This window comes from Sinohyriopsis cumingii, chromosome 13 (genome assembly GCF_028554795.1).
Source record: "Sinohyriopsis cumingii isolate HCF-2022 chromosome 13, ASM2855479v2, whole genome shotgun sequence".
Lineage (NCBI taxonomy): Eukaryota > Metazoa > Mollusca > Bivalvia > Unionida > Unionidae > Sinohyriopsis > Sinohyriopsis cumingii.
Window position 1 is genome coordinate 79,871,668 of NC_142973.1, and position 14,248 is coordinate 79,885,915.

A 14,248-nucleotide genomic window follows, 5' to 3' on the forward strand; every position below is an offset into this window, starting at 1 on the left:
TCTCAACTGCAACGCACAGTGGAATAAATTCAGATACCTGATTGGACGTTATCGTGGCAAGCGATCTGTAAATGCGATCTTGCAAACCCTTAATGAACCTATATCTGGCAGGGAGATTGTTCTTCCCGGACCGTGATAGCTCATTCAAGGATTCAAAATCTGACATAATTGTTTCAGTGTCTAGTAAAATATTAAAACCCCGCTGTTGCAATTTTTCGAGTTCAACAATTATGACATTTATGTTTTCGTGATTCATATTATTATATATTTTTATATTTTTAAATTGGGAAACGCTAGCGTTTCTGTGGAAACTCTTCGTTTTTTTTTCTTATACTGAGTTATCGTTGTTGTCAATGATATAACAATGAAATCTTCTGTTTGAGCTTCTTAGAAAATGCTGTTTTGTAGATCCCGGTTGCGACACGCTGTACAACAGGTGGACAAATACCGAAATACCTACTGGCTGCGGCCATTGATTGAAATATCATTTCTTCACCTGTAATTGCGTTTATAGATTTAATAGCTCTTCTTGCAACTGTTTTACAACGCCCTGTGTTACCCAGTAGGCAGTTCCTGCTCTGAGTGACCATGCGAAGATTGTTTATGGAGTTATCAAGTATGTTACCGTTAATGTGATCAATGACAAAACCCTTAGGGATCACTCCAAAGAAACATTCATAGACGAAACGATGACATAAATACCTCTTTGAGCACGTGGCAGTAAATCTTAAATAACCATTATTATCAACTCCACCAACTGGTCGTCTTCGCGTGCAGTGTCGCACCGTGCCATCTCGGTTTGCCTCATAATTTGGAATAGTTGGATGTGGAACAAATTCTTGATTCATTATACTATAAGCAAATCATTTGTCTAATTCATAATTTGTCTGAAAACTTATTTATGTAATCACGCTCCGAGAGAGTGTTCGAGGCTGGATTTTTTTTATCATAATACCGTTTTAGTTCTCGATAGCGTTTTCCACCACACGCTGAACATAATTGCGTTTTTCCTCGTACTCCAATGCCGCATCTGATACACGGTATCGGTCCTAGACTCCCACCGCGGACCTGTTGAGCATGTTGTCCACAGTATTCGCCTCTGCAACGTCTGTTACACGGCTCTGATGAATTTAGTTTGATCCACTTGCATGAGAAATGCTTTGCATGAGCGATGCTAGCATCGCCGGAGAAACTCTTTGAGTTTTCGTTCATTATATATAATATTTTTGTCTATTTAAATACTTGTCTTAATTATAATATGGAGGAATTTGAAAGACTATCCAGAATAAAACCCGTATCAGGTTCTCGATTCGATCTTGACCGGTTAACCGCTGATCCACGACGAAGAGAGTTAAAGGAACTGCTTGGTGTTATCAAGAATGCCAAGGAAGAGTTTCGTCGTGATGGTGCCGCACATGTGTGGTCGACATATAAAATTATCCCCGACGCGAGCGTTATCATTGATGCTACCATGAACGATACAATCGCGCGTAACATAATTGGGTATCTCGACGATAGAAGATATTTCATACAGATAAAATTTATTATCAAAGTGGTCAACGAAAACGACGATGACACGTGGATTATCCGTGATAAAAATGATCCTATCCTTGACATTAAAAGGAAAACTATTTTGTTGAGCAATAATTCTAGACCAGGAATGTTGACGGGGGTTGATATACCGTATTACGCCAGATCGTATCCAGTAACTGCAGTCGTTTACGGAATATATCCGATAAAGAAACCAAGTGTAGATAAACTCACGCCAATGAAAACATCAGTGGTGTTAAATTGTGTAGCTGAGCGAGTAATGGAACATTTTAAAAACGCAGCACGTGGAAATGGTCTAACTGAGATCAGAAAAAATAAAATAACAACATGGGCTAATCGAGTCAAAGATGTAGGGGCGTCAATTAAGGATGTTGCCGCGCTAGAAAAATTATTAAGATTTCCTATAACGGTATTATCACTAACAGGCGAGGAATTGTATAAATCGAAATACAACCGTAGTGGAGCTTCAATAACAATTATTGATCATAACAGCCACGCCTGGACGGAATCAGTTAAAATATTTCCACGCGATCGTGTTATAAGGTATTATTCCGCGGGTATGTTTGATTGTATTTATCAAATGAGTAAAACCGATCCGATATCGGTATGGTTGTTTAGAAGTTCTGAAGTTGGTGATTATGACCAGTTCGTGACCCCGAACGGAGAAATATATAGAACTGCGGAGTTACAAAATGAAATGAAAGCGCTCACAGAAAAATATTCAACTGAGCAAGTTGATCAATTACTAACTAATTGTTTTACTGTTCCAAGTGTTGCCGCACATATAGCACGACAAAAAAATAATTGGAAACCAACCATGAAGAGTTTTCTCGAGAATGTTCAGCAGAGTTGCATCGAATACGGACACGGCGGTTTATGGAATAGTGTATTTGTTAGTGATAATATGGTATCGGTGGATATGATTGCGTGCTATCCAGGAAGTTTTCTTGGCTATGGCGAATGCGCTGAATACTTTAAACGATTTGGACATCCCACAAATTTAATGACAAGAGTAGCTATTAACGGACCTTTACCTGATTTTGACCTGACTGGATTTGCTCGCGTGGAATCGTTCGAATTTGCAACACGGTTACATCCTATTAATTATGCTTGGTTTGGCAGACATTTCCACGAAAGGAAGTGGGTGCCGTTTCCGTTGTTGCGGTTTATGGTTGACAAAACAATACTAACATCTGTTGTTGTCAGTGAGGGGATTATTTGTTACTCAAAACAAACCTCAGTTTGGTTACCAACTCCAACTGATACTGCGTGTTATTCTGACTTAAAATTAAATTATCCTACAGCGTCTGAAGAAGAATTACACACACTGGCGTATAAACATGATGAGCGCAACTGTAAAGATCTCGGCCGAAGATTGATAGGTAAATTTACTCAAGGTGGAGCATATGATCATAAACGACATCACAGTCGATTAATTATGGATGAAGAAGAATTAAATTTCATTATCGCTGATACTACTGCGAAAGATACATTTTGTAGCCGCGAGGATATAATAATATCATTGCCGGGGATGCCTGGAAAACGATTAGGAACAGTTGTTAGTTATATCGACGGTGATTCAGCTCAGTACACTCATTTGAGATCCTCTATGCTGGCTTATGTTTCTATAAATTTATTGTCGATGGTGAATAGAGTTCCCTTCGCGGTAAGGGTTGCAACAGATTCGTTTTATATTAACGAAGACGATTTAACAGCGTTAGATTTACCAACATCGGATGATCAATGGGGAACATGGCGAGTAAAAAAGGAAGAGTTGCACGCGTACTGTGAATCAGCTGATGTTGAAATTAAAGATGAATATCGTAAATCAACAACCTTGTCGTGGACAACTTTGTCGTTGCCTTCTGTGTACGATCCAATTGCTAGACACAGAACAGTTTATTTGAACGGACCTGGAGGCTGTGGTAAGACAACTCGTGCAATCGAACTATTCCGCGGTTCTGATTTGGTCGTGCTAACACCAACACACAGACTTGCCAGAGAAATGATACAACGCGGAGTAAAGGCCTGCACTTATCACGGCTTTTTCAAATACAGCGGCGGTACATGGACTCCTACGCGAATGGGAACGAAGTATATCCCGGAGAAAATCATCTGGGATGAAATAGACACTGTGCCGCTGGATACATTACAACGGTTCCTGACGTGGTTGTTAACGAAAAATACCGCAGTTGTGATGTGCGGCGATCATGGTCAACCACCACCATTTGTCGGCGAATCTCCCCACGAATGGTTACGAGGGTTTGTTGATTATTACGAGGAAATGCGTGATGACATCAGAGCGCTTGATGACACATTAAAGGAGTTTAAAAAACTAATTAGGCTACAAACCAATAAAGTCCAATGTGAAATAATGCGTGAAATAATTCCAGAGACTTCATTTGATAACTTTTTAACGGCGTGGAAACCAGATGATTTAATTGTTGCAAGTAGAAAATCAGTCAGAGATACACTTCAGCGGCGACTATTTCAGTTACAGCGGCAGAAATTTCCAACGTTGGAAGTGCCGTTATGTTATAGACCAGATGATACACGATTGCAGAATATTGATGTTGATATTCCCGGAAAACCAGAGAAACAAAATTTAGTATTGAATGATATAGTAACAGTTAACGTCGATGCGGTCGAAGATGCATTAGCAATAAATAAATCACCGTGGACACTAGGATATGCTATGACGATTCATTCAGCACAAGGATTAACTATTTCTGATACAACTGTTTGGATCGTTGATGACCGCATCGAATGGTCAAATTTAGTTTATTTAGCCGTGTCCAGAGTAAGAAAGATGGCTCAGTTACGAAGAATTGTATTAGATACGTCAACGAAGTCAGCCGTTGTTGAGTTAACGCAAAAAGATCAAATAAGAAAAAAATTAGACAGTTACCGACAAAGCGACAGGAAAAATAATAGAGAGTTTAACCTGGATATCAACGCTGTGTTGTCGTTACGTGAGCGTCAGAATAATCACTGTGCGAGTTGTAATTGTTTATTATTATGGCAGTATTCGAAAAACGACCCAAGACAATTTACCGTGGATAGAATAGACAGCAATCTCGGTCATACGCGTAAAAATGTAATGCTGACCTGTCTTGAGTGTAATCGACGCAGAGGTGTTGCTGCAGTTATTTAAGTGATCGAGGTGGTAATTGTGTATCCGTGGGAATCACCTGAAGTTGCTCGCGTGTGAATCCACGCTGAGGAGCAGTTGAATCTAATCTGTAGATTGCGTTTCTTCCAGTTGATCTGGTTATGCTAGATATCTTATGTGTTGTAACGCTCCATATAGGATCAGTTGCCCTTTTTTTTCCTCCTTCGAGTTCGCCGGGTTCGTATAAATACCTAACGGTGACATTACCCAGCAACGGGGACGCTAGCGTCGTTGGCCGCGTTGAAACACGTTCACTGACGCGGGGTATATATTTTTTTGTGATTGCATTTACAGGTCTCATGTTTGTTGTTCTGGTAATTTCATTATTCAGTGCGGCTATCACGTTTGGCAGTCTTGCAACCCATTCACGAGATCTCGTATCGTAAATGAATTCCCTCGCGTACTGGTATCCGAATAATCTCTCAGCGAGTGTTCTATTAAATCGCTCAACAATTGCCTGATCCCGATGAATTTCAGTATGTCCTCGTCGTATGGTAACGTTATGCTGCTTTGTCAGTGATGATACCGCGCCCTGAAATTCCTTGCCAGGATCAACTTGTAATAATCGGGGCCAGCTTAGAGGTCCTCGCTGATAAATTCGTTTAAACGCAGAGGCGACTTCAGCGGCTGTTTTAGTCGCTAACGGTTCTGCTTCTTTGTATCTACTAGCAACATCAACTACTGTTAGCGCGTATTTGTATGTTTTTCTACGGACAGTATCATGAGGCAGGAATAGTATGTCAGCCTGATGAACTTCATTGGGGGTACTAACATCAAAATGTGCAAAGTTGATTTGTCGAGGTGGTGGTAAGTAGATTTGCCATATTGCTTGTTTTGATAGCCAATTTTTGGCAACCTCGCGTGTTACTGATGCCGCGTTGGCGAGTTTATTAATTGCTGAGTTACCTCTCCAGTATCCGGCCGGGGAATAATAAATCGCTTGCATTTTTATTTAATTATCCAGCGCCTAATACTAATTTAGATTTCATCGCTGATCTTACTAACCAATTAGCAAGTGACTCCTTAAATGATTTATTTTTTATGGCGCTTAGTGCATGAATTAATTTCACATCCGCGATATGCCTGTCTTGCAGATCTTTACTTCGATAAGCAACATCATGCATGTGACACGCTGCGTCGATAGCGTTTATCGGATACTCTCCCGGTTTTGGTTTAGATTGTTCATCAAGTCTGATATCTAGTCGTGTCCCTGGACCGCAGTAATTGTATCCTGGGAGATGTTTTTCTCCGGGATATTTAGCCCAAGGGGTACCTGGAAGTCGTCCGAGGGTTGCTGCGATGTCACCTCCGCTGACTTTGTCAGGCTTTTTTTTTGAAATCTAAATTTTTTTGTGCCACATCGCGCACACTTACCAGAAAGTGCTTGTCTGTTATTTTTTGTTGTAATGGTTGTTATGTCGTTTGTAGGGGTTCGTGCCTTACACTTTACACAATATAGATCCATAATTATTATTCCTTATATACAAATGGAGATCACTGATTTTTCTGCGACGCGAAGGAAAGAACCAGTCAAGCATAATTCCGTGCTACCAAATTCTATCAGAATGATCATCATAGGACCGTCAGGATCAGGTAAAACGCAACTGCTACTGAACATGATAATGAAGTGGATGAAATGGGACAAACTATACTTGATAGCTCCGTCTGTGGATGATCAACGTTGTTATGATGTTATAAAAGATTTTAATGAGAATGCAAAAGCGCTGAGTGAAGACGGCGAGGATGTTGTTGAATTTATAACTGATATTGAAGAAGCTCCGTCCGTGGAAGACCTCGACGGGGAAATAAATAACCTAGTAGTGTATGATGATGTGATGCTGGACAAGCAAAAAAATCCTGCAAGAATATTTTCACGAGGTCGTCATAAAAACACCGATGTCATTTATGTTACTCAACGTTATACACAAATACCAAAAGTAATCAGGGATAACTGTAATCTTCTTGCTGTGTTTAATGGAGTTGATGTTCATACGCTGAGAAATATTCATCAAACCTGGTGTGGTGGCGATATGGATTTAAATAAATTTAAAAATTTCTTCAGTCATGCTCAAAGAAAACCTCACGGATTTGTAACAATAAATTTACACGACCCGCGGACACGATACCGTATCGGACTTGATACACTGTATGGTTAACATAAAAATGTTTTTCCTTGGAAATCTTCGACTTCGTAGAGCAGCAGGGGGGCGCAAACTACACCTGATTTTTCGATGATACCTCACCGTGGAAATTATGTCGGATACGAGTCGGATTTATTGAAGTAACTCGCGTTATGTCAGCGGAAATACAAAGCATTTTCAGGGACATTTTTTTTTGTCTCGTTTTCTGAATAAAAGTGTTATTTCGTCGAAATAAGCCCTCTATCGGGAAAAGTTTCAGTGGAAGGGGTATTTCGGAAAAGTATTTTGTAGGATTCGCCCCCCCTGCTGCTGATGAATAGCTCCCATTTTCTCTGCATGATATAGTACAGTCAGTGCATGTATTTTTCTTACCATTTTTTCTATTTTAGAAAACAAAGGAGTTAACCTGTGATAAGGACTTTTTAGGCTCACAAGTTTGGGATTATGCAGAGTTCTGCCCCCTGTAGAAAAAAAACACATGCAAACAGTTATTTTGGAATACAAGATAGAAAATTTTAATAAAATGGGGCCTAATCATCAGGGCAGTCAAAGAAACAGAAGACTATATTGGCTGTATTAAATGACCTTTCTTTTTTATGCAGAGAAAGTAATCCTATATTTATATTCTACAAAAGAAGGTAAATTACACAGCATTAATGGGCACTGAAGCAACTACGTGCCCCATGCTTTTCTTTCTGATTTACGTTGTCAATCCTTGTGACTTTATTTACTTTGTGAGTGATTAGGTCAAATATACACATCAATAAATACCGAGCATTGATCACTGAATCCAATAGTAAATTGAATATTCTATCTTTATATTCTTCTCCTTTAATTTCAGTTCAATTTCGAGTGATTCCAATATTACCTAACTTGATGCCAAAATATGGAAGCATGACAATATATGTTCTGGTAAGTAATTATACATGATAGACCATAAGATTACTAAATTACTAATTATTGTCATTTGGTTGTAGTTACATATGAAAATTGCACATATTAGAAATTTCGTGATGCATTACTACTGATCCTCTCAGTACTTCAGGTCAGGATGATTCACATCGGTAAAAGCATACCCGTGGTTTCAGGATCTCACCTTAAATAATAACCTCCACATTTCTAAACAACATCCCTACCCCACCCCTTTTATACATTTGTGCTGGTGTCATATTTGGAAGCTTATCTCACACAGTCTAAAATTACTGTGCACATCTACAGGTGCCCCTCCTTCCCAATTCATATAACAGTTCAGTATGAAATGATAGGAGCTGTAAATCATTATGCAGATCTGCACTAGTGCAAAAACATGATTACAAATTATAATCCCTGCCTTATATTTTTAATATGAGTGAATACAAAATTAAGTATGGTTCTTATTTATATTAAAGTTTGTAAGGAATAAAATAATGAAAATTATAAATTATCTCCTATTGGTCAAAAATTATTGTATTGCCCCACATGTTTCAAACACAGTTCTTGGGGGTGTTTATGGTGCAGCTTTTACCTTAATACACAAACAATATCTTGATCACATTGGCATTTGATAAATGAATAACAACCTTTTGAAATTCTAATTTTAAGAGTGGGACTCAAAATATTTAATCTGTGACTCCCAACATTTTCCAGGTTAGGAGCCCAGGCCTCCAGATTACAAATCATTTGTGACAAGCCTAATTAGAGATAGTATTACTACAGATTGCAAGTCTCTAGTGACAACCCTAATTAGGAATAGTGGTACTACAGATGACAAGTCCCTAGTGACAACCCTAATTAGGAATAGTGGTACTACAGATGACAATCCATAGTGACAACCCTAATTAGGGATAGTGGTACTACAGATGACAAGTCTCTAGTGACAGCCCTAATTAGGGATAGTGGTACTACAGATGACAAGTCTCTAGTGACAGCCCTAATTAGGGACAGTGGTACTACAGATGACAAGTCTCTAGTGACAGCCCTAATTAGGGATAGTGGTACTACAGATGACAAGTCTCTAGTGACAACCCTAATTAGGAATAGTGGTACTACAGATGACAAGTCCCTAGTGACAACCCTAATTAGGAATAGTGGTACTACAGATGACAAGTCTCTAGTGACAACCCTAATTAGGAATAGTGGTACTACAGATGACAAGTCTCTAGTGACAACCCTAATTACGAATAGTGGTACTACAGATGACAAGTCTCTAGTGATAACCCTAATTAGGAATAGTGGTACTACAGATGACAATCCATAGTGACAACCCTAACTAGGGATAGTGTTACTACAGATTGCAACTTCCTAGTTAGAACCCTAATTATGGATAGTGGTACTACAGATTACAAATCACTAGTGACAGCCATAATTAGGGATAGTGTTACAACAGAGTGCAATCCTGAGTGAGAACCCTAATAAGGGATGGTAGCACAACAGATTATAAATCCCTAGTGACAGCCTTAATTATGGATAGTGTTACATCAGATTACAAATCCCTAGTGAGGACCCTAATTATGGATAGTGGTACTACAGATTACAAATTGCTAGTGACAGCCATAATTAGGGATAGTGTTACAACAGATTACAAATCCCTAGTGAGGACCCTAATTATGAATAGTGGTACTACAGATTACAAATCGCTAGTGACAGCCATAATTAGGGATAGTGTTACAACAGATTACAAATCCCGAGTGAGACATCTTATGATGTCTAGTTGGTCATCATTGAAACAGGGGTGCATGTGTGCGATTTGGAATTTTAACCTAGTCGTATTGCTATTATGTTTTCAGTGTGACAGTTTATAGTGATGTCCAGCACTGAGGCATGATACTGCAATCGTGTAGCATTGTGTTTCACCCAGTCACATTATCCTGAGACCAGGCTGACCAGTCCTAGCACTGACCTCTTAATGCTAAGTGCCAAGTGAGGCAGCTGCTAGTACCATTTTTAAAGTCTTTGGTATGACTTGGCCAGGGTTTGAACCCACAACCTCCTGCATCCAAGGCAGACACATTTTTTTTTTTAAAGCTACATTAAAAATCCAAATCGCACAGACACACACACACAAACACATGCATGTTCAACTCTCACTTTAACACCCATACAAACATAGGGTGTAATCTTGGATTCAGAGATATGTTGCTAATGGTATTTTCAAAATTGGTCAGTTCATTTTAAAAGAATGCTTCTTGGAAATGAACACCGACTTTGTTAAAATAAAAGATCACTATGATAAGTGATATTATTGCAGTGTCTTGAAGACTCGTAAAGAGTCTGAATAATTGGTAATTTATTGTGGCCACTTTCATCATTCCAGGACCCAACAGGATTCCCAGTGAGAAGATGGCTTGGTTTGCAGACTAATGCAGGAGGTAGGGGCTGGAAATACACTTTTTGTCTCCAATCAGATATCAAGATATATATATTTTGCTATTCTGTTGGTGGTGGTGATGGTGTCAAAATTTTGTTTTTAAACTTTAAAAGATCAGGGAGGTAGTGGATCACATCATGATTCCAGGGATCACGCTGGGCTTCGCCAGTTTTGCAAATTGTGATTTTTTCCCCTTATTGGCAACAAAGTATACCATCTGATGATTTTTTTGGCAATAACATTTTTGCCTGTTAAATTTTTTATAAAATCTTGGGTTTGGAGTTGAGAAATTCAGAGGCACCATGACAGGAAGCCACAAACTTGGACATAAAATTATACTGGAATCTTTTGTTACATAAACATAATCTTTATTCATATTGACAAGCCACCCTAACACAGCATTATTATATCATAATCTGCTTATGCTGACAACCACCTTTAAGAATGTTTCACAATTATTTGATTATACTGCAGCAATAACAAATGGGCATTAATTGTTGTTCCTTCACAGAGCACCTTTGCAGCACCTTCAGTAACACCTGAACCTTCATCAAAGCAAGCCGAAAACCTTTGATCACAGAAAGTTGACAACAAACTTAAATAAAAGCATTTTATTATTTTCATTATTAGAACATATGTCAAGTATAATTTTCAGTTTTCCATCAAAATTGAATGGTGTTTTGGCCCATGTTGGGTTTAGAACTTGGTCTTTGAGGCTTATTTTCACTCATTTGCAGGACTTAACGGATTAAAATCATATTTAGTATGAAGCTTTACATAATTAAGATCTATCACACATTTAATTTTGTTCACATTGTTCTGGAAAATGTTGATGGAGTTATGACCCCCTGTTTAACTTAGTCTTAACCTTATTTATCACACATTTAATTTTGTTCACATTGTTCTGGAAAATGTTGATGGAGTTATGACCCCCTGTTTAACTTACACTCTTAACCTAATTTTCCACTTGGCAATTTTTCAAGGACCTAATGAGTTGAAACCAAATTTGATGACCTAATTTTCCACTTGGCAATTTTTCAAGGACCTAATGAATTGAAACCAAATTTGATGACCTAATTTTCCACTTGGCAATTTTTCAAGGACCTAATGAGTTGAAACCAAATTTGATGACCTTATTTTCCACTTGGCAATTTTTCAAGGACCTAATGAGTTGAAACCAAATTTGATGACCTAATTTTCCACTTGGCAATTTTTCAAGGACTGCAGTTTTGGAAATTTTGGTTACTTCTTGGTCTGCAGTGGGAGTATACAAAAAAAAAATCTAGTTCAGGAACCCCTTGTCTTTTGAGTTTTATGTGATCATTTTTTTCTGTATATTGAATGGTCCCATGACCAACACTGGCAGTGTGAAATTTCTATTACTCCAGTAGTTTTAAAAAAAATAAACTATCCAGACCTAATTACCCTCACAATATACTGGCTTCATGTTTAAAATGGCATTTGATACCTTGTTGTTCTAAGTAAGGTGTTCTACAGAACTCTTATCATACAAACGGGCATCAGATACATTGTTGTTCCAAGAAATATGTCCTTCAGAACTCATATTTGCATGAGGAATTAGATATTTAGTTTTTCCAGGCAAGGGGTTCTGCAGATCCCTTATCTTACAAAAGGGCATCCAATACACTTGTTTTAGGCAAGTTGTTTTGCAGAACTGTTACCTTATAAAGGAGCATCTAATATGTTGTTGTTGTTCCAGGCAAGGTGTTCTGTATAACCATTGTCCTTACCTTGCCAAAAGGATCCTGATAAATATTTGTCCTGGCAAGGTGTTCTGCAGAACTGTTACCTTACAAAAGAGTATCTGACCTGTTTTTCCAGGCCAGGTGTTGTGCGTCTGTGGTTCTTTCCAGGGTTTTCCCAGGTTCTTCCTCCACCATTAATACTGGCCGCCATGTATAGCCTATCGTGTGCTGAAAAATGGCATTAAACCCTACAACAACAACAACCAGGCCAGGTGTTCTATAGAACCCTTATCTTGCCAAAGGGCATATGATTATTGTTGCTTCATGGAGTTCTGCAGAACCATTATGTTACAAAAGGGTATCCAATGCAGGCGAGGTTACTAATGATCCTGCTCATTTCAGGTTTTGTAAGCCAGAGCTTTCAGCTATCAGATCAACCCAATTATGGAAACTGGACAATCCAAGTGGATGCTCATGTAAGTTGCTATCATTCCATGGACATTGATAAGAAACTTTAATAAATCAAATGTCGATCAAACAAATATTTAGCATCAGTCTTACTTAGAATGACTTGTTCATTCCCAGAATAAAAGTTTCCTTTGCCTGAAACCTTAGAACACAGAACAGCAGTAAAGACAAACAGTATTTTGTGGTCCATAGAATTTTGACTTTTCAAAATTCTGTGGTATGTAATAGCATTAAATTGATGGTACATGTCATAAATATGTGGTAATAAGCCTTTTTATAAGTGTCATTGCATTTTAGCTCACCTGGCCATTTAGCTCACCTGGCCATTTTATCTCACCTGGCCATGTAGCTTGTGACATGGTCCTTCAATTTCTTCTCAAAAGTTGCTCAACATAATTCAGCCAAATTTAAAAGGAAACATTCTGGCATGAATTTCATTCTGATTTAATCAGATTGTGCTGGTCCACCTACTAGTATGGTCACTGTTACTAAATATAGAAATATTTGATTAAATTTGACTGCATCCTGGCATAGATTGGATTCTTGCTTATGCTAAATTATTAGAAAAATCGTCTTCTCAAATTCCACTCTGATAAATGTTCTTAAACTCCATTCAAAAGAACTTGATAGAAGGCAACCTGGCATGTAGGTGTTGTAATTTTATACGAATGATACCGAGCCATTATCAAATTTGGCCACATACTGCAGAATTTGACCAAATTTATACCCAAAATATTTCTGGCACTGAGAGCTTTCAGATATGTGTGAGTGATGCTGTTTCACAAAAAAATATAGTCAACTTTACTAACAATATAAAATCTTTTTATGACTTCTCAGAAACCACTTACCAGATTATGTCCAAATTTGACAGCGTCTTGGTGTGAAGTTTTTTTAATTGTGCATAGATAATGCCAATCTGCCATTAAATATGGCTGCAGCGTAACTAAAAGTATACGTATAACTTTTGATTTCTTTTAAAAACTGATTAACTGAATTTGACAGAAAGCATTTTGGGTTGAAAACCTTCACATTTATAAAAATGATAATAATATATCATCAGACATGCTGCTTTTATGAGAATAAAACAAAAACATTGACATAACTTTATCTTTAATTTGAGCAACTCTGACAGAACGAATCTCTGCATTTGGTCTTTAATGCATTTAGCAAATGATAATGATGTTCCATCAAATATAGCTGAAGGTATGACAACTTAAGAAAACTGGAAACTTGTTTTCATAATATTAAAATCAACTGAATTGAAAGAAATTTATACATAAAATATCATAGCGACGTAGATCTTTTAACACTGCTCTTGCACTTGACTGTTAAACAGCTGTCAGCCACATGAGCAATCTTTGGCTCATTTGGGTCTCCTTTTCCTTGCATGCTCTGTACTGTCATCATCAAGATCGTGTTACTTGCATCATCATATAGTTGCAAATCCATTGTGCTGTTTTTCTTGATGTAAAGCTTGTGCCTCAACTTGGTTGAATCAAAATACTGTTTTATACATTGCATATTCTAAAACTTGTTTTCTACTCAGTCATAGAAATATTTTTATTGCTGGCCAATTATTTGTGATATTGGTAATTCTGTTGCAAAGAACACCAGATTAATATTATACATGTATGTGAAATGTCTTGCCATTTCTGATCATGTCCATCTAATACATGTATTGAAAAAACTGAGAGCCTTTCTTCACTAAATTTGATAAGCACAAACTTTACTATATGATTTTTGTTTCCAGGGTTACACATACAACAAGAGTTTCCAGGTGGAAGAATACTGTAAGTGCCTCTTTTCAGATGTAATTTTGTAATTGTTTCAAGAAGATCTGTACAAAATCTACTGGAACAGTGCT

The 14,248-nt window shown here is 37.8% G+C and overlaps 1 protein-coding gene across 2 annotated transcripts in view; it reads left to right on the top strand.

The window, feature by feature from the left end:
- LOC149785884 (CD109 antigen-like) overlaps positions 1-14,248 on the top strand; it is a 117,746-nt gene that overhangs the window by 19,676 nt on the left and 83,822 nt on the right. For both annotated transcript variants that reach the window (XM_089979874.1, XM_089979875.1), the window contains exons 5-8: positions 7,706-7,776; positions 10,157-10,211; positions 12,319-12,392; positions 14,135-14,174. In XM_089979874.1, the coding sequence (XP_089836000.1) occupies positions 7,706-7,776; positions 10,157-10,211; positions 12,319-12,392; positions 14,135-14,174 (240 nt within the window). The remainder of the gene's footprint in view (positions 1-7,705; positions 7,777-10,156; positions 10,212-12,318; positions 12,393-14,134; positions 14,175-14,248) is intronic.